The 21,268-nt window shown below is 34.5% G+C and overlaps 2 protein-coding genes across 4 annotated transcripts; one reads left to right on the plus strand and one right to left on the minus strand.

The window, feature by feature from the left end:
* Positions 1–319: 319 nt before the first annotated feature.
* Positions 320–8,841, plus strand: LOC139844904 (histone-lysine N-methyltransferase ASHH1). 2 transcript variants are annotated; one of them, XM_071835128.1, is made up of 10 exons: positions 320–645; positions 3,900–3,958; positions 4,735–4,891; positions 5,186–5,272; positions 5,440–5,524; positions 5,815–5,908; positions 6,419–6,617; positions 7,132–7,166; positions 7,752–8,190; positions 8,320–8,841. In XM_071835128.1, exons 1-10 carry the CDS (start codon positions 619–621, stop codon positions 8,566–8,568), a joined length of 1,431 nt encoding a protein of 476 aa, XP_071691229.1. In that variant the 5' UTR covers positions 320–618; the 3' UTR covers positions 8,569–8,841. The 2 variants fall into 2 exon arrangements, with proteins under 2 accessions (XP_071691229.1, XP_071691230.1); XM_071835129.1 differs by lacking the exon at positions 320–645 and adding an exon at positions 1,899–1,960.
* Positions 8,842–9,241: 400 nt separating this feature from the next.
* On the minus strand, positions 9,242–19,785 carry LOC139839589 (probable serine/threonine protein kinase IREH1). 2 transcript variants are annotated; one of them, XM_071829691.1, is made up of 18 exons: positions 19,114–19,785; positions 18,332–18,399; positions 18,032–18,214; positions 16,332–17,660; positions 15,484–15,656; positions 14,214–14,460; positions 13,949–14,041; positions 13,347–13,487; positions 13,166–13,258; positions 12,024–12,231; positions 11,601–11,686; positions 11,411–11,499; positions 10,961–11,012; positions 10,805–10,861; positions 10,371–10,538; positions 10,191–10,268; positions 9,746–9,897; positions 9,242–9,656 (listed from the first exon to the last, which is right to left on the minus strand). In XM_071829691.1, exons 1-17 carry the CDS (start codon positions 19,733–19,735, stop codon positions 9,814–9,816), a joined length of 3,771 nt encoding a protein of 1,256 aa, XP_071685792.1. In that variant the 5' UTR covers positions 19,736–19,785; the 3' UTR covers positions 9,242–9,656; positions 9,746–9,813. The 2 variants fall into 2 exon arrangements, with proteins under 2 accessions (XP_071685792.1, XP_071685791.1); XM_071829690.1 differs by having other exon boundaries at positions 9,242–9,662.
* Between the last annotated feature and the right edge of the window lie 1,483 nt (positions 19,786–21,268).

Here is a 21,268-nt window from a genome sequence, read left to right on the forward strand (position 1 = left end):
ACTGTAAATCTTAAGGATGGAACAAGCCGATCTGAGATCGGTCGACTTCTTTAAGGATGGAACGGCTTATTTTGTATGTAATTAAATGTCACCTGAGTAGCACAATCTATTACTAACGGCACCTATAAACGGATGTTAACAGCATGGACTAAATTGGGAATGAAAATGGCATTTAGGGACCATTAAAAACGAGTTTCATTGGGAGGGACTAAAAAAAAGAAAATGAACAAACACAAGGACGAATTTGGCAATTTTGTCTTATAATTATAGTAAATAGTAATAGTAATTTCGTTCACAGGTAACATAATTAGAAGTCACACACAACAGACACTTGAATCACAGCGCCAAAGAAATCATTCCGCATAGCAAAACAATCGTGTACCCAAATCAACAAAATCGTAATCATCACTCATCACAAATCTCGGCTTAATCACGGAATAAACCCTAATTTTTTTTTTTAGCATAATTTTACAATTCGGTCAAATTGATACGCATGCCCTATATCCTAATGACTTAATGTCATTACCCTTTTTTGCTGTTACTTTAAAAGTTGCAATTTTTATAAACCATACAGCAAGTGGCTGAGTCGGTGTATTTTGGTGTTGATCTGTTGCCGTAATGGAGCTTGAATTCAATAGAATCCATGTAAGTTTTCAAACTTGGCCTTTGTTGATTCTTAACATATGCTGTTAAATTATGTATATTTTGTTAAATGTTTTGATACAATGTGAACTTTTAGACGTATAATAATGAGTAGTTAGGATTAGGATTAACAGAATCAGTGAATTTGTAACAGAGTTAGTGAATTTATATGTTTAGGGAATGATTTGAAGATATATTTTGTTTTAGTTAACAGATTGTGATGTTTTAATTTTTAAACAGACAAGTCAATATTGGTGATGCTTTACACTATGCAGTTGAATTTTTATGTGGTTGAGTACAGTTTCTTTAACTTGCGATTTTTGTTTAGTTTAGAGCTAGATATTTTTTCACCATTTCTTAATTTGCAACTCTCTTTAGGTCATATAAACCATAACCACGAGGGAGTTTTGTCGTAACACACAAAGCCTAAAGTTGTGAACTAGCCCAATAAATTAGAATAACAAATTAAAACAACGGTCAAAGTTATTAGAAGGCCACAACTGTAAGCTTTATGCTTTGTTGTTTATCTTTTCATACCAATTTAGGACATGCTGTTTTACTTGTTTAGAGATGTGGATGGATAACACTTAGGTAATTAGCTTGTTTGGGTTCGTAATAGAATCAATGCCCGAGTTGGATGTTACCTATATTGTGAACCAAAAGTCTTGAGAAATTTTCTGTTGAAGACAAGGAGGATATATGAAGAATTCTGCCCGTATTGGATGTTAGCTATATTCAATATCTCAATTTCCCGTTTTCTCTGTTGTCTTTGACTCTTTGTTTTCTTTTCAAGTTATTAATTAACAGGATGGACAGGAAAGACACGGTTTTAGTGTGTGAATCCATAACAATTCATTTAAATATTAAACATTGAGATATTGAATTCATTTACAAACACGTGATCTCATCAAGTTCAAATTGTGCATTTTGGTTACTTTAGCAGGGAAAAAGGCAAGGTTGATTGTCTTAAGTCTAGGCGTAATTTATTGCGAGGTTTATGGTCCAATTCACAAAAAGATAAAGTATTACCGGCCTAATTTTGAGTTGGCTCGAAGTTCAAGGCCCAAATAGAGCTATAAGCAATTCCCAATGCTAATATGGGAAACTTGAATGAATTTTATCTTAATCGTGAATAAACACTATAGAGAATACTATATAGGGAATTGTTGTTCCCGGCTCCTAAATTTGGAAAGTTACACCCACCGACACAAAACTCTAGCTGAGCTGATTGATGGAGAAAAGAGAGGAAACAAATAGTAAATCTCAAAGCTTGCGTTTGGGTATAAGAACAAACCTTAACCTTGTTCGTCGTAGAAAGGTTTGTTGTTAGCACGATTCTTTTTGTGTTGTTCGTTTTTAGTAATTATAAGTGGGATCTATTTAGATATTTTTCCTGATTGGTTTTGCATCACCGTTTTCTCCTTTAATTTGCACACATGTCATTTAGACCTGATAGAATACGGATAATGACTGAAAAGCTTTGCAAGTCTCTTTGTTTCTGTGATTATCATTACCACCTAATTTTAACTTCCCTTAAATGAGGGAAAGAAGATTTGTGGTAATCGATTCTGATCCGTAAATGTCAATTCTGTATATAGAAGTAGAAACCAGCAAATTTGAGACAAAATATTGTCCCAATATTCTTGCTAATTACATCTAAAACTTGCACGTTACTATCATTTCATTTGAATTTAAACTTCATGTCAATTTCATTATCTTTAAAGCATAATACACTTCAATTTTTTAGGATTCTGAAAGCCAATAATTTTTGTTAGTTCACACTGAGAGAATAATAACTGTAAGAAGATAATGAACCTTGAATTGGATCCTGATGACCATATCAAACTTGTATGGATTTTGTATTGCGTTTTTTATGGCAGCTGACCTAGCTTAATAAAATTATGCGATTTGGAACTAATTATCATGGTAAACAGTGGTTGGGGCCCTGAGTTCCTTGCAAGAGGTCTCATGTTCGAATCCTGCCTAGGACGAATATATTGTGTTGGTTAGGGAAGGGTTGGAAACAATTAGGGAGTAATCCTGCTGAGCTGCGTACATTAGAGTATGGGGTCAGATTATCTTAATCTGCCCTCCTGGGTAGCCCGAACAGGGAAAACCTTCTACCTTTTTACCTATCATGGTAAACAGTATTTCACTAATTCTGATGGAGAGATTTTGTTTCTGATTATTTAGGGGTCAAATAGTCAATTCCATATACTTGCAGTTCCACTAAAACTGATTATCTCATTGCAAAATAAATTTGCCTCAAGCAGTGAAATGTCTCATCATCTCACTACTATAATTGTACAACAGGTGTACTGGGTACATCCAAAAACTATTTTATTTTTCATTGTCAGTTACATTACAGCTAATTAACCAATTCTGACGATTCAATATCACATTTGCTTTTAAATCCTTAGAGGGTTAGATTACAAGGTGGTTGATGTAGTAATATTACCGTGTCCTATTATTTATTTAACTTTTGAGCCTTTGGTCAAGTATAATAACCAGTGTTGCAAAAGTCGGCCGACTTGGCCGACGCGTCGTTTTTTAGGCATGACCGATGCGTCGTTGCTAAAAAGTCGGTCAATGGTAAAAAGTCGGTCAAATTCGGAAAAGTCGGTCAAAGTCGGTCAAATTTTTTTTTTTTTTTTTTGGAATATTGTTAATAATTGTTAATTGTTCATGTTTATTGTAAATTTAGTTTATATTTAAAGATTCGATCTATATAATATTATATATAAATATATATATATATTTAATATAACTATTTTAAAAAGTCAACGTTAGTCAACGCCCGTTGCGTCTCCATTGCGTCCCCATTGCGTCCGACGCGTCGTTTTTTAGGCATGGCCGATGCGTCCCCGACTCACGTCTTTTACAACCTTGATAATAACCATCACTCAATACTTATGTGGTATCGCCATGTTTGTAATTACAGTAAATTAAGATAACCAACATATATGTTTTTTCATATAACATGTTTCACAAGGTTTCACATTAAAGTCGTATCGACTTTTCTTTTCTCTTGATTACGTTAGGAGCCTTTTTATACATTTATTAGTGTCTTTGATTATTTTTCTATTATTTAAAGTAATAGGGTTATGGTTTTGCAGTTTGCACAATGTCTTACTGTCTGGTTGACCAAGTTTTTGTGATAGAATTCACCTCAATCAAATATATATTTGTGATATTGCTAGATGATATCTGTTCTTTTCAATTGACTTTGAACATTGTTTATAATGCTCATTGCTCAGTTACCTGAAGGATTGGCTCCATTCACACATATCACTCGAAATGAACGCTCAGGCCGGAAGTAAGTTATATCTTTCTTTTATCACTCTGGTTTTCGATATGTTAGGTTTTTCGAACAAATTACTGAAGTATATGTACGCTTCTTCATCATTTTGTGCATTCTTGTTGCAAATCTACACCATACATGTGCACTATTTTTCTCTCATGACTAGAGTCATTAAACATATGGTTTTAAAGATTATATAGGATGAGGTGAGGCATGGGTTTTGATAAATTGGGGGACAACACTGTTTTTCTTTTGTGTTTCTTTTACTGTATCTATTTTCTTTCATTTGTTTTGTCACTTTTTTCTTATATCATACATTTATGTTTGTCTTTTGTATTATTTGATCTGTTTTATTTCTATTTAGTAAGTTTGACATGATTGTTACTATGCCTGTCAGTCACAACCAGTTTAAATGGTTTGTTCTGTTTTGGACTATCAACCTAACCCCAATAATCACTGTGATAATTAATTAATTAGTGTATGATTGTATTTGACTTTTATGAATGTTTCCATCAATTTATGATGCTTAGAAAACAGTCTTCACGGCTCACGCCCCAATATAATGTATCCTGCATGTGAAATATGTGAATGTATGTATGTATATACACAATGATACATGTACATACATGTACCCTCTGCTCTACTACTATAAATTTAATGCATATTTAGCTAGTATTTTATATTTAATGTGTAATAATTCTGTTGAAAACAGTATCTCCTCATTTTTATTTTTATTTTGAGGCGGCTTTCAAAATTTTATTGTGATACCGAGATACTGTATGTGGCTTTAGGCAGATGAAGCAAAAAGAAGAAGATATTGCTGTCTGTGAATGCAAATTTGATTTTGGAAATACTCAGCTTGCATGTGGAGACCGGTGTTTGAATGTATTGACCAATACAGAATGCACGCCTGGATATTGCCCGTGTGGCAGCTATTGCAAGAATCAGGTAAATGTCATTAGTGCAGTTTTATAATCCTTGTTGTTTTTGATTATTTTGCTTGCATAGACTAGAGTAGAGTTCAATACAAATATCCAGTTATCATTGCTCCTTTAAACATGAACCGTCTACTTTTCAGTTTGTGAAGTGCTTAATATCTTTGCTTACAACGAGGCTTTAACCTCTTTTCATTTTCGCTCTTTATTAGTTTTTAAAAAAAAATTAGTTCATGCCTTTGTGATTCACAAGTGCACAGAACTCTATTATGTGACATACTATAATGTTTCATTTCACCAATTTCAGAGATTTCAAAAATGTGAATATGTAAAGACAAAGCTATTCAAGACCGAGGGCCGTGGATGGGGTCTTCTAGCTGATCAAAATATCAAGGTAATAAATCAAGATATTCATTTTTAAGATATTAAGATGATTCGAGTTTCATAACTTCCAATGAATGCTACTTCCTGAAATTTGTCGTGGCAATAAATTAAAAATCTCATTTCATTGCTCACACATAAATGTTTGACTTGTTGGCTTTTCTTTTTCTGTATGGTTAGGCTGGACGGTTCATTATTGAGTATTGTGGAGAAGTAATTTCTTCAGACGAAGCACATGAAAGATCTCATACTTATGAAGCTCAAGGTAAAATGGTTAATATATTGGGAAAGATTATGTGGGTGGTTACAAACAGAGGTGGAAAGTTTCACACTTTTACTAAAAGAAGATAACAATTTCTGTTGAAAAGTGTTTCGGGTCAACCCAACTGCAGTAAGAAGATGACAATTTCTGATGAAAAGTGTTTCGGGTCAACCCAACTGGACCCTATATAAAATTACCCGTTTCGACCAATTTCTGTACCTACCCATTGTGACACCTCTACTAGAAACTAATCGATATAGTATGTCATTGTTTACTGACCTTTTTAAATGCAGGTTTAAGGGATGCATATATAATATCTCTTGATGCCAATTACTTTATTGATGCCACAAGAAAAGGAAGTCTTGGTAGATTTATAAACCACTCGTGGTAAGTTACATGGTTGGAACTTAGAACATAAATATTCAGAAGGTCTAGATTCAATTTCAACCCAATTTTATTTCTAAACGGGTCTATTAGGCCTAGATTTCATCTCCAACAGGTCAAATGGATAAACAAAGAATTAGTAGCTATAAAGTAAATTGGTCACTTCACACGCATGTGAATGTGTCGAAAGTTTTCTAAACTGTTTTCGATGCATAAAACCTCCCTACATTATATCCGAAATGATTGAATTAATGAAATCACACACACGCACACACACACACACACACACACATATGTATATGTGTGTGTGTGTGTGTGTGTGTGTATTCTGTGGTAATATTTAAGTATTTGATGCAAATGATTTATATGAAAGATTATATTGGACAAAAAACTGTTTTGGGTCTCCTTGATCTAATCAGTTTCGATCCATACAAAAACTACTCGCGTTTTCAAGCTATTTAACCCGTCCTTCAAATAACTAATGTATAAATCATATTTCTTGGTTGCTTGCAGCCAACCGAATTGTGAGACAAGGAAGTGGACGGTTTTGGGAGAAACACGGGTCGGGATATTTGCAACCCAAGACATTTCAGTTGGAACAGAACTAGCATATAACTATAATTTTGAATGGTATGGTGGCGTTAATGTGCGCTGTCTCTGTGGGGCTCCTAATTGCTCCATCTTCCTTGGTGCAAAGTCTCAGGGTTTTCAGGTAAACTTTTTAATAAGATATCCAGTGTTTTATTACATACCTATAAATTTGTTTTTCCAGACTTTTTATAAGGATCTCTAAGAATCTGATACTCAGTTTTCCTACACGTAATATTTGTCCACATACACAATATTGAAGGTGGCATTTTTGACCCATTTATATGTAAATGGGTCGATTTGCTTTTACTTTTGTTTTTATTTTCAAATGGGTCAAGTTTAACTGGCGGTTAAATTTTTCATCTTTTCGTATCCATAGTGTTATATAATTGGGCTAGGATTAGAGGATTTAAGTTTAGTGGATATTGCATTAAGGAAACTGTCTGACGTATATCTGTTGTCCAACTTATGATTATACTAGACGTAGCAAGCTGGGTGGGTTGACTGGCCAGTCACAGTGGTTTCAGGTCAAAATGGGCGATTATGGTACAGTTTGACACAAACCACTGTTTTTATTGCTATTAGAAAAATAGTCACAATTACTTGAATAAGCATCACATTTTTTGTTTTCTTAACAGGAGCATAACCATGTGTGGGAAGATGGTGATGAAAGGTAATATTATTATGCATATAAATGTAGGGATCTTTATTTACATGTATGTGCATTTGTTTTTTACAATTGTTTATTATATATGTATACAGTAGCTTATATACATACATATTGGTGTGTGTATGTTTCTTTATTGTGTATATGTACATATGCTATATGCGTATATCTATATAGATACATTGGTGTGTGTGTGTATGTTGCTTTCTTGTGTGTAGTCATGATTTTGTATAGCCTCGCAGCGAATTAACTTGAACATTAATTCTTTGCATGCAGGATGTTTGTTAACTTGAACATTAATTCAGACTTGGTGAAACTGATACATTTTGAATTAATCGATCTAGTTGGCATTTACAAATATAGTAATTTTTTAGACATAAAAATATAGTACTGATACATGCCTAAACGCTTGGTGTCAAAGCATGCTCACTCCTTATTTTCACCTTTGATCCTGCCACCTGTCTTGATCCTCTTATTAGGCATACTTTTAGGCATGTGTTTTAGGCTTTCTGTCATCACCTGATGCCCAACAAACCCAACCCGCCTGTTTTGCCACTTCTAATATTCCTTTTTTTTTTTTCACCCTGTCAGATACACAGTTGATGAATTCCCCCTGTATGATTCTGCTGAGGATGAACCTTCAGATAAGCTTACCAAAATTACAGACTCTACTATTCAGGAAGCCTCGATAACTGTCAAAACCGAGGAGAATACTGCTGGGCTGAAGAACGGTTTCGGAAATAATCACGATTCGAGTTTTTCAGAATCGGTTGGTGTGGGGACCAATGTCAAGTGTGAAGTGGAAGGGAAGAAAGAAGGTGATAAGCTTGCTATGGTTGTTTCTGGACCCAAGGATAACAATACAATTGTGGATTTCAGCAATGGGTCGGGCCCAGGGCCTACAAAACGTTCGATTAAACGCAGCCCATTTAGAAAACAAAAGCTATCTGGTGGGAAGCAGGTCAATGGTAAACGTGTTGCTCAATTTTTTTCTTCCAAGAAAGTACAAGACGAACTCATCAAATGTGAGGTACAAGGTCCATCTACATATTAAATTTTCAATTTTTATAGAGCTAAATATAATGGGTGGGTTAAATTACTGGTTAATTAGGTCACTAAATACTTGTCTCTTTTGTTGCTATTCAATTTTCATGTTTAGGAAGAACGAAATGAAGCAACTGTGAAACTTGATTCTGTGTATGATGAAATACGCCCTACAATTGAAGAACGTGAAAGAGACAGTCTCGATAGTCTTCCAATTAACGTAGCAGAAAAATGGATAGAGGCATCCTGCACAAAGATGAAAGCAGATTTCGATCTTTACTTTGCTGTTGTCAAGAATGTTGTATGCCCTCCTCCTATTACAAGTGCACAAAATCCGGATCCCGAGAATGCTATGATTGCTTAAAAAGTTGAGTATGGTCGAATATGCCATTGTTCGTCGTGAACATACAGATGGATGTTGAGATTGAGACAATGACAACTATTCTGGTAGTTAACTGAGAAACTGAGTTTTTTTATTTGAGAAATTTGTGAATGCTTAGATTGTGTATGTGGTATGATGGTTCATATTTATTACTCCACAAAGTATGACAGAAAGGTACATACAACTTCTTTGCATACATGTTCATGCATTTATTCATTATTGACAGCTAGTAAATGGACAGCTTTTCATCCTACTGATGGGTTTTTTCGATGAACCGCATGTTTTGTTATTTTATTTTAGAATTTTGAAATAGAATCAAGACTAGTAGCAATGTAGCATGATTAAAAGTTATATCTCCTGCGCTTACCAAATGGTTTTGCTGCTACATACAACATATTAACTGCTACATATAACATATTAAATAATGCACAAGATCAACAATCCTAAAGGTTTTTGGTAGAAAAAAACGATCGAATATAAGATGTGAAATTCAAATACATTGAATTCAACTTGGGATGCTTGTTAAAAAGTTTGTCTTGCGCCCTAAGAGCATAATTTAACTACTTTTTTTTGTACGGCAGAAGATTTTATTAAATAAAACTAGCAAGAAGCTAGACAAAAATTTAACAACTAGCATAATTTAACAACTGTTTAATAAACTCAAAGTTTCTACATTAGCTGAATTGAAGTTGACTATTCAAACTGAAGCTGAAAGCCAGATGTAAAATTATGTTCGAAGAGGAAAGCAGAGAAACCAATTCAGAACTCATGAAACAAATGTCAAGAAGTTAAATTAAGAACATACAGATAACACGAAATTTCAGCTATTACAAGTTTACAACAATAGCTGGTAATAACAGAAACTTCACTGATACAAGGAGAACTTCGATAACACACGTTACCAAAGCTGATGATGAATGCAATTTATCTGTGAGACATAAAAAGTTGCCCAGAAAGTCAGCCGTGCTACGACTATATCAGTAACCTGCTGCCCATTCGCACAACATTAGAACATGTATGAAAATCTTAAACCATCCCTATGACTATGAGTTCTCTCATTTCAGTTACCTCTACATCTGAGAAAAAAATCTGATTAGTTCCAGAAAAAGATATAAAGTCCAAAATATAAATATATGTGAAAAAATTAATGAAGACATACATTTACAGTATATACATTCAGCGTAGCTGACAAGCACTTGTTGTCTTTGAAAAGGAGATCCAGGTTTACTATACATTTGGATTTGTAGATGTATCATCCTTCAAGCCTTTAGTAAGCAAATCATAGTTGATTGATGCGAGTTGTGATAGATTCTGAAGCAAACACATACATGATATAGGTACAATAAGAATATGGTCAAAGTTAATCCCGGCCAGATATTATAATGAAGTGAAAATCCAACAAACTAGTCGTAAAATAAGTAAAGGAGGACAGATATGCCAACTCTACAGTAGTCTAGGTTCGTTTAATATTTTAAAAAGAACTAAAACCACAAATGACTATACTGACTTTTCTGTTTGTCACAAACCTCTTTATAAATTACTTCAATACTTCATTGGCACAAACATCAAGACTTGATTATTAAGTCAGTGATAAAATGAAATACCTTGAAGGAGAAGTTACTAAAAGAGTAGTTGACAGCATATCCTGGATCAAGTTCACTAAGACCCCCAAAATCATCAGCCTGTAACAAAAATTGTCCACTATCACAAGTCAAAATGGAAGAACAAGCATATAAAATTTAAACTATAATAATCAATATTCACGTGTAACATGAGCGACTGACCACTTCCTCATTGTGATGGCTTATGCAACTACTGCTACTCATGCTTCCATCGTCACTAGAATTTTCTATATCGCTGGCTGCATACACCTGTTCTGAGTTACTCCATGTGTACCGACTTGTGAAATAGCTAGTGTCTAGTGCACTCTCTGATGAAGGGATAAATGCAGCCTGACACAAATTAGCATCGTCAGTTCAAATTTATATAAAAAAATTGTCACATACAGGTGGCAATATGGGTGGATGAAGCAGGTTGGGTCAAAATATATTGACCCACAAACACTTTTTGTCCACTTCACTGTTTATGTATTACTATAATTACCAAAAAAAAAAAAAAAAAAAAAAAAAAAAAAAAGAAAGAAAGAATATTACAGTAATAATTGGGTCAAAATTGACCTCTAATTTCACATAAATATATAAATGGAAGTCTAATGCACCTTTTGCCTGGCTAGTGTATCCCAGTTAATATCCCTAAAATATGGGTGCTGCTTAACCTGCATTAATCATATAAATATAAATAAACTTCAATTCATACTTAAATATATGTCACCATTATTTTATTTAAAATATAATAAAACCAAAATAACATAAACCTCGGTTGCTCCCCTAGCTCCAAGTCTTTGGTTAGGATCTTCTGTCAATAATCTGCATCATGGTTACATACCCTTATTCATTAATCACTACACCATCTCAATAAAGATACTTATTCTTTCTATATATGTATCATATTTCAAAGTTCTTAACCAGGAATTACATTCCACAACATCCTTAATTAAACTAACTCATAAAAATAGACCAGACAGAACAAAACAGACAGAGAGTTGCCTAAAGTGTGTTTGTAATGCATAGAAGCTACTAAACCATTTTAGATACAAAATTATATTTCTTATTCAGATAATACACCATTAGTGATCAGATATTTTTATAATAAAATTCAACACATTTTTCGAGTCAACCTAACCCTAAAACAACGAGTTACGCATTAAATATAAGACAAGTTTCAGCACATACACAACTAATACAGAAGAAGAAAGAAGTCTTACTGATCAATGAGATCCTGTGCATCAGGGCTCATTTCATCGGGCACAGCAGGCCAGGGTATGTTACGGTTCAAAATGTTATCAAATATCATCTGAATTTACAAACAAAAGACATACCATTATAAGCAAGATTATAATGGATGAAGTAATTAAGTTCCACTAGATAAAAGAACAAAAAAGAAAAAGATATAACCTGAGGGTGCTCTGCATTAAAAGGAGGAATACCGACAATCAGCTCAAATAGTATTACGCCAACAGACCACCAATCCGCTGATGTACCTGTAAGATTATATATAAAATCATATACAGTAGTTAATACGAGTTTTAGAAAGAAAGAAAACCATACACTACAGACCCTAATAAAGTATTGCAAAACGTATATATTGTATTTTTAACTCGGTTACTACTCATATAAACTTGGAAAGCTGTTGGGGCAAATATTTTACAGAATCATATTGTAATCTGAGAGTAATTTCTTTGTATCTAGAGCTCATTTATGGAGACTACATATGCTATTATAAGAATGCAGCTAATGTACTTAAATACTATAGGTGTGTTACAACCTAATATCTACATTATATAACAAAGATAACTAATCTGTATGATATAAACGAACCGTGTCCAGTTCCAAGAAGAATTTCAGGGGCCAAATAGTCAGGGGTACCAACAGCAGATCGGTTTTTACGTATTTCTTGCTGACTTTCAGATAATGATTGAGATTGAGATGCGTTCTCTCCCAATAATGACGTGCCACTCATTGCTGGCCCAGACAAATCGTCTGTACTGTCAATAAGACCAACCTTTGATAGCCCAAAATCTGTTAACTGCTCAAACCACAAAAAGAATTATGTATGGTTAGTAATTATGATATGACAATGTTGAATTATGTACCTAAAGGTTTCAAAATGCATGTGTTGGGCATGTTGGATTACAGTTCAAAATGGGTAATTTCTGGTATAGTTTGAAATGGGCCAGGTCAATTCCCAAACAATCTTACATAATTACTTTTTTATAAACAATTATGTCGTTAGGGTGTCAAACATCATGTCACATTAATATTTCAATAATAATCTAATAAATAGAAAATTTAGTAAGATTTAACGTTTGGGAATTTAACATACACATTACGCTAATGTTTGACCCACATTTGAGATTGTTTCTTAACTTAATCTTATTTTACCAGTTTTGAGTAGAGATGAAACATACATGAAGCTACAAGCAGCCCCCCTTTTTGTGATTATAAGCAACTATTAATGAACCGATTTATGAAAAATGCATTATGACCTGTCTCTTCCTCCTAACACTTAACAGTTTATAACCAAAAAGGGTTAAAGCCAAAAATAGGCTACAAACTTACACAAATGTACCGATGTCGCCCACAAACTCATTTCCGTCCTACTGTCGCCTACAAACTTTCAAAAAATGTGCTAATATCAACATTTTATAGTTTTGACCTGTTACATACTAATTTTGACCTGATAATATTTTTTTTTTTTTTTTTTTTACGAATTAAGATCCAATCCACGAACGACACGTGTTGATTTTAACCAGTTTAGCCGGTAGCAAGTCATTTTTGTTTACATTGGTACACTTTTTGAAAGTTTTTGTTTACATCGGTACACTTTTTGAAAGTTTGTAGGCGACAGTAGGATGGAAATGAGTTTGTGGGCGACATCGGTACATTTGTGTAAGTTTGTAGCCTATTTTTGGCTTTAACCCAACCAAAAACTAGCAAGTTAAAAATATATATATATATACCTTAATATGACCATCATGTGCGATCAATAAATTGTCTGGTTTTAAATCGCGGTGAACCACACGTAGAGAATGTAAATATTCCAAAGCAAGAACCTGCACAAAATGTGACAACGTATTTCAATGCGCGCGCGCACACACACACATCAAGATTCAGATTTCACACTTATATGAGATACCATACCACTTCTGCAATGTATATACGAGCAACGTCTTCATCCAAGCAGCCTAGATTTCTCAATAAGGAATATAAATCACCACCATTCAAGTACTCCATCACAAGGTACAAGTTTTCACGGCATGTAAATGAATAGAAAAAACGAACCTGACAGGAATGAAAGTCAAAGTAAGAAGATCATAATTATCTCTCTTAAAAGCTATTTCGATCAATTACTTATGCATGGGTTAGTTTGGGTGATGTTCTATCTCCAATGGGTATGGATATACTTAAAACATTAGCTAAAAAAAAGAAGCTAGTCATGTGGGTCAAAGAATTACCAAAGTGTATTTATAAAGCATAAAAACCTTCCAAATCATTTTATTCATGAAATAAGATCATTATTTAACTAATATCAAAAGTTAATCATAATTGACACATTGTCGGAACTAAGAAGTCATAAATATTTAGGCAAAGAGTTCTTGAGTCAATCCAACCAGACCTGGCCTTTTTCGATCCACACCAAAGGATTACACGTTTCACATGTTACGAAACCCACCCACCCACCCATTTAGCCATCTATATTTATTTCAATGAAAGACAATATGATAGATGCTAAATAATGTTACCACAAAAGGATTTCGGACTGATATCAAGATATCACGCTCTGCCAATATACTCTCAACAGCATTCTTTCGAATCATGCAAGCCTTCTTTAGGACCTACACACAAATCCACATATAATATAATGCAATCAATGAACTATTCAAGATTTATAGAAAACGGGAAAGGAACTTCTTCTCAAATGGATAATATAGAAGTTCTAAACATGCAATAACATCAACATATCATATAATATGTCTTCACGAAAATAAACATCACATTTCAAGTCACCTTTATAGCAAAAAGATCCCCTGTCGTTCTTTTTTTCGCCAAAAAAACCCGACCAAATGCTCCACGACTAATTGGTTTTATAATTTCAAAGTCATCTATTGAAGTGCGGTCTTTCCCTGAATGCATAGGGCTTGTCCTCAGACTGCGTACAACATCATCCTCCAACGGAGCATCTTCATCGATAACAGTACTTGTGATATCGACTTTTTCATCATCAACCATCTCACAAAGCTGCAAATACTTCTCCCTGGTAACAAATAACTTATTATGCGATGAACAATAAGCATATGCAAATATTTTTTGGTAAGCTAAAAACGTTAGTTTTAATGAAATTCAGTACATCATATCCTGGACAAGAATTTAGGATATTCTTAAGGATTTCTGCAATGTAATGCATACGTAAAAAAATGTCAAGAAAAGACTAAAGTTGGAAGTTATCTGAAGGTGGTAAAACACTACATAGGTGGGTAGTTAACTGAAGGTGGTAAAACAATACAAAGGTGGGTAAGGCAAGTTGTATAACTAGCCAGAATGGGTTTGGATAAAACAGGTAACTTTTAAAGGGGCGCTCGGGACAGCTTATTGATCAGCTTGTGATTCTTCAAATAATTATAATCACACAATCAGTTGTAACAAAACGCAATGCTGGAGAGTCTTTGGATTTGATTCTTCTGTAGCAACACGGAATACTCCGATCAATTATTTAATTATATTAGTGTTCAGAAATTCTGATTATTCAAAGACTTGAGGGGTCAAATACTTGGAATTAGACAGCATGTTTTAAAACACAACTCTGGAGTTGACTACTCCAATAAATAATCAGATCATAATAATCAGTTTGCCTCCATGCGAACGTATCACGTATCACAATACTAAATAACTGTATAAGCAGCACTAACAAGGAATTCCAAACTCCCTAATGAGGGTCCAAAACGGGTCGTCTTGGGTTGAGCCATCATACCAACCCTCAGTGTGCATATATTGAGTATTATACCTAGCTAATGAACTATAAGACCTATATATACTGTTTACACAATAATGTTACATCTCAAATGAAGTAATTTAGGAAGCTTTAGTCACTTGAAAATACTTTGTGCAACTTGCAACCCGCGTGAAAGATCAATACGTGTGAGCTGCTTCTTTATTAGCAAGATCGGATTTTTTTGACCCATTGGAATAAACAACCTAACTCAACCTACAGTTCTGGTAAATGGGTCATAATAACCGACTCCAATTCTTTAGAAAGACATTCTAACGGCAAGGAACTCACCGTATAAGCTTCTCTATGCGTGCTCCAAAAGTTTCAACAGTGAGGGCATCAAATTTTCTGCGGTCAACGACAACCCTCAGATCATCAAGACAGGTTAACAAATATGACAAGGAGCGATCATCATTCAAGGGTGTATTTCCAGCACATCGAGCAATATCAGCTAGTTCACTTATCTACAGAAATAATAAGAATTTCCAACATGGAAATGAGTTGCTCATCAGTAAAGAAAAATAACATAAACAAATCCTTCAAATCATTTTACATATAAAAAAAAAAAAAAAAAAAAAAAAAAAACACACATCAGACGAGAAACTCATCCAGACACACAATAGACCTATCAACGTAAATGCAATCAAATTGTGCTATACAAACAGTATATAAATCTCTTTATGTGCTTGTCTGCAGTGCGTGAACAAAGCTACCTACTTCACTAATTTAATTGCAAGTATAAACTTTTCCCGTAGAATTTGTAAGGCTATCATTCCATCATTCAAACAGATGGAATTTTTTAAGATTCCAGGAAAAGAGCAACATCATCATAAAGCAAACGAAGGAAGGCATTATCATGCATTTTAAAACAACGAAAACTATGTGTGATCTTCTGAAGTTTAGGGCCAAGATTATCATATTTTAAGATCTAGGTAGCAAACTGATTTTCCTGGGCATGTATATAGTTATCTAGCTATCCCTAACATTTATCACATTTTTGCAACTAATGACCTGATTTTGATATGACACATCCAAATACCTATAAAATAAAGAAAATTTTGCTTCACAGACAAAGACAGGATGCTTGCAAAATGCATGACTGCAATTTAAATGGTATATTAGACCATGCTTAAAACTACCTGGGGAAGGTCACCATGTTCCGAGTAAGCACTCTTCCCAGACAATAATAAATCTATTTGGCTGGTTCGAGGTGTCATCATTGGCGACCTAGGAGTCATACTACCAGCAGATGATGTCGTCATTCCTTGATCAGACTTGGGACCAAAACGGGTCCTGCATGACATCGATGGCATACCTTTAAGATCCTCCATTGAAACAGAATTATCCGGTAAACAGTCAAGCATGTCTTCTGAACCTCTTCGAGACAAATCACTTAGCTTTGGAGACATGTTATTATCAAACTCTTCAGTAACACTATAATTTGATACTTTAGTACCATCTGGGCTTCTAACAACATGCTGATAATCCTTTTGTGAGATCGAATCCATTAACTTTTCTAGGGTTTCAGCAACTCTAACAAGCCGTTCATCTACACGTAGACCCGTTTGATCACATCGATCAGCAATTGCACAAACTCTAGAATGATCTTCCACCTGTAATGTAGGAACCTCCTCCTCACAAATCCGACAAATTATCGAACTTTCATCGTCAATATTCGGTTGATCCCCCCATCCCCATGAAACACGATGCTGATGCTTATAAGGAGTGCTAGTTTGTACATTTGGATCTTTTATTTGTTCAGAAGGCTTCATAGTAGTCAAATCAACATTTCTAGCCACCTGGCCCACCTTATTATCGCCCATCTCTTTTACCAAAACTTCTTCTGTGGGGCTTTTTCCCCCTGGAGATGGAAATTTCTTCCAAGATGCCATTCTATCTCTACCCGATGGGGAGTCTAAGTTTCTTGTTGTTTCTAAAGGAGACGGGGTCAGCATTTTTTCAGGTTTTACAGATTTTTCTTTCTTCAAATCCAACCCAGGCAGGCCATGTTGTTCCTCACTAAAAAATTTCCTACTTGAAGGTGGTTTTGAGGGTTTTGAAGCACCAGATATAAGTTTATCAGATGAATGCAGCGATTGGCGAAGTTGAAGAACAAGTTCATCTTCAGCCAATCCGCTTTCTTTGTGAAATTGTAGCAAACGGGTGCATCTTGTTAGTATGAAAAGCATACGAGTATGAAGTTGCTTTATAATACCCATGGGAAGCTCCTGGCGTTTATCATCGAGTTCTTGAACAATGCCTTCACACTGCAACCAAAACTCGCCAGGTGATGTCATCGCACACCTCTGCGCCAATACCAGCAGATCCTCTAAATTTTCCTGCCATTGTGGTTGACTTTCAGCATTTTTCTCCAAAATTCCGAGCAAATCTCCGGCCAATATATGCAAATCAACATCTACTTCTTCTTTTGCTTTGTCGAACTTGGCCCGTATCATTGATAAAACCTCCTGCTCAATAAAATGAAATTAATAACAGCTATATGAGAATATAAAGGGTATTCAGGCCCATTTAATCATAAACGGATCAATTCCGGGCTATGTAGTGCTCTGTCTCTAAAGAGTCAAACAAATAAATGGGTCAAAAGGATTGAGGCTGAAGGTAGATCGCAGTGGAATAATAATGCATAATCAGCTCATGAAATTTATTAAATTGTAAGTGAATAATTAGCATTTGTAATTATACTTCACAGTCAAAATTTGAAATTTTAGAGCAGAAAAGTGTTTTCAGGTTAATCTCGCCCAGCCTTGCAGCTTTAGTGTAAATAAGTTGTTTACCTCAACCCGTTTTACCCAGTGACCCGATTCAAAGATGAGTGTACCTCTACGTTATTTGTACCACGTGGCTTCCAATGAGGGAAAGGGCGTACGCCTTTTGAGTTCAACTCATGTGAGAAGCTTTTGATGTCATTAGGATATCTCTTTCTAGGTGCACTTGTAACCCGGAGTATTGCTTGAAACCGGGGAGATTCAGATTCCTTAGGGTTCTCACAATCATATGATGTCTGAACAGGTTGAAACTAATGTGTCAGTTAAACATCATACAGAACAAAATCTGCTAAAGCAAGTTACATAAAGATATAATAAATATAACTGTTTGCTAGAGTTCAAATTTATACTACCTTCATCTCTGGAGTCAACATATCAGAACTCCTCAAGTTTCCAGAATAACCCCTTGACTTCATGCGCCCTGTTAAGGTAATTGAGTAACTCAAAATATTCATATATTGAATGAATTATAGATAGATATCAGAACACTTGGTCTCGTAAACGAATACATGTGGATTCGACATTAAATTATGCACCCAACCTCAAAGAATATACATCCCAATATTAATGTAACATAACTAATAGTTATAGCCTAACTATAAACTGAGTATTTATATGCTAATCCACCTAATAAATCACCAATAAACAAAAGAGGCGCAGGAAATTGATTACTATGGTCTTTTGAATCAACTAAATAACATGGAGGTTATTCTAGGATCTAGGATTAGATTAAACCCACATCATATCAAAATGATAACTTCCACACCTTTATATAATATAAAGGTATAGCGGTATTATATACCGCTATACTGTATATACTGTACTATTAAATCCCTATTTAGGTTCAATGAAGTCTATATAAAAGCTTGTAGATTCTGAAAATCCAATGAACAATATAATTGCCTTTTCATCCTAGTTAGGCTATACCTTTTTATACATTTCACTACAATAGACGTTGAGATATTCGTATTATCCCATATCACTAGTCATATAGTATCCTCATATTATTGAATATTTTGATGATAATGCCAAAATTTTGAACTTCAGAATCTTAAGATTATTAAAGTGGATAACTAGACTAAAGTATACAACTATCTAAAAATACAATATTTATCTAAAATAAAATAAAATGTACCAGCAGCTTCTGATGACGACTCTCCATTTCGTAACGGTGAGCGGCCGATAACATTAGGTGTCTGATCTCTTAAGCTGGTTTTAGCCTTGCCATCTGAACTATTCACATTTTTGTCAGCACCATTCTCAAAAGCCATCTTCTTCTTCTTATCACCCAAACTACTTCCATCACTACCCGAACTATTTTTCGATTTAGAAAGATTACTAGCCCCAATCTTACCATTATTACTACTATTGAAGTCTAAAAAGCTCTCTTGTGGCAACGGGCCGGATCTAGTCTTAATCCGATTCAATCCAAGTGACGATGCTAAAATTGGGGAAACTGCCGGTGCAGGTTTTCGATTCAAATTAGGTTTTGTACTGCTGCTAACTGGAATTTGTGAATTTGAAGATGAAGTTGATGTTGAAGTTGAAGATGCATCTTTGACTTGAGTTTGACGAAATGAGGAGGTAGTGGCTGCTGCGATTGGTGGATGATGATCGGCTTTTGATTTAGGTTTCTTTTTATCGGATTTAATTGGTGAATTTGAGTTTGATCCGCTTGATCGAGGACTGTTTGATCCTTCAGGACTTGAAGTACCTGATGATTTCTTTGAAGAGAAGAATCTACCTTTGAACACCATTGTTAATTGTTAATTGTTAATTATGAAGATGATGAATAAGCTTTGTATTTTAGTCCGTACTTCAGAAGGAACAGGTTTGGGTTTTGTAACAAATGGAATTGAACAAGAAAATAAAGTCATGGATCATGGATAAAAAATTTGCTTTGACTATAGAAAATTACTCGTAAGACTAATTTATATGTTTTAATTATACAGTTAGTCCCTGTAATTTACTCAAAATTCCATCGGTGGTCCCTATCTTCGGTAGTCTCCGTGTTTCAATTTGTATTGTATCTCAATCTAATCAATGGTTCGCCTACTTATGAGTTTTGCATAGAGAAAGATTAGACTTCAGTTTTTTTATTGCGGCGGAGGAGCTAAATTTGATAATGAAATAAGCTCACACGTATAAGATCTTTAACGAAATGATAATAGGAACGGATGAAGTCATACTTTCTCATCTAAAGTGCATTGTTGACACTATATTTTGTTGGTGCCTTAACTAAATTTAATTTGTATGGTATTGGGGGTTGATGTTAATGAACTATCTTTGTTAGCTTTGTAAGCGGGATGCATCTCGGTTAAGTACCCAAGGCTTCCCATTGAGACGGATAGTCGAAAAGTTTAAGGGCGAGAAGTAGACAAAATTTCATTCCTCGTCCCTGAACTATACATCGACTTTGACTCCCGGTCCTTTTTCTTTTTTTTGTGCATTCCGAGTCCCTAAACTATTAAAAGAGTACATCCCTCGTCCCCCGTCTACTTTCTATCAAAACCTACCGTTACCCCTTATCACGTGCATGTCATGTGAGGGTATTTTTGTCATTGTTTTTTCTTCTTATATCATAAAAACCCCCCAAATCTTCACAATTGAACCCAAATCAATTTAAGGTTTTCTCCCCCCCTTAAATTCATAAGTATATACTCGTATTTACTTATCCAGATCCAGATAACAAAATAAACATTGAACATAAAACATTACGAATTACTTCATATATAATTTATATTTTGGTTCTTGTATAAGTCAGTTTTTTTCACCACAAATTATTAACTGCAACTTTGAAAGCGAATCAATTATCCATTATTTATTCACGAATCTTCGGTGATCCTTTTGTCCACTTGTTATATTATTCATTCATAATTCATTATAATTCATCAATAACACAACGCAACGACGACAACAATCGGTTCATCAAATTGATATCAATTAATGGCGAAACACGAAGATGAACCAGTTCCAATTTACTCAAAGCTCGATTTAGTTTACGGTGATGGATCGCAACTTGAAAAAGCCGAGCTTTGATTCACAATTCTTAATTCAAAATTCAAAGAAGTGTTCGATGAAGTTCCTCATATCTATGCGTGTGCTGCAGGTTATGATTGAATTGATTTATCACTTTATTTTCTTCTATGATTCTATGATTGTTAAGTAATTATGTATTTAGGATTAACTGATCATGATATTTATTACAGAGTATTATGTAATTGTGATGACTGAAAGTGACGGTAAATAGGCAATGTTGATCAGTGTGAATTGTGTATGATTTGGAGAAA

This window comes from Rutidosis leptorrhynchoides, chromosome 4 (genome assembly GCF_046630445.1).
Source record: "Rutidosis leptorrhynchoides isolate AG116_Rl617_1_P2 chromosome 4, CSIRO_AGI_Rlap_v1, whole genome shotgun sequence".
Classification (NCBI taxonomy): Eukaryota; Viridiplantae; Streptophyta; class Magnoliopsida; order Asterales; family Asteraceae; genus Rutidosis; species Rutidosis leptorrhynchoides.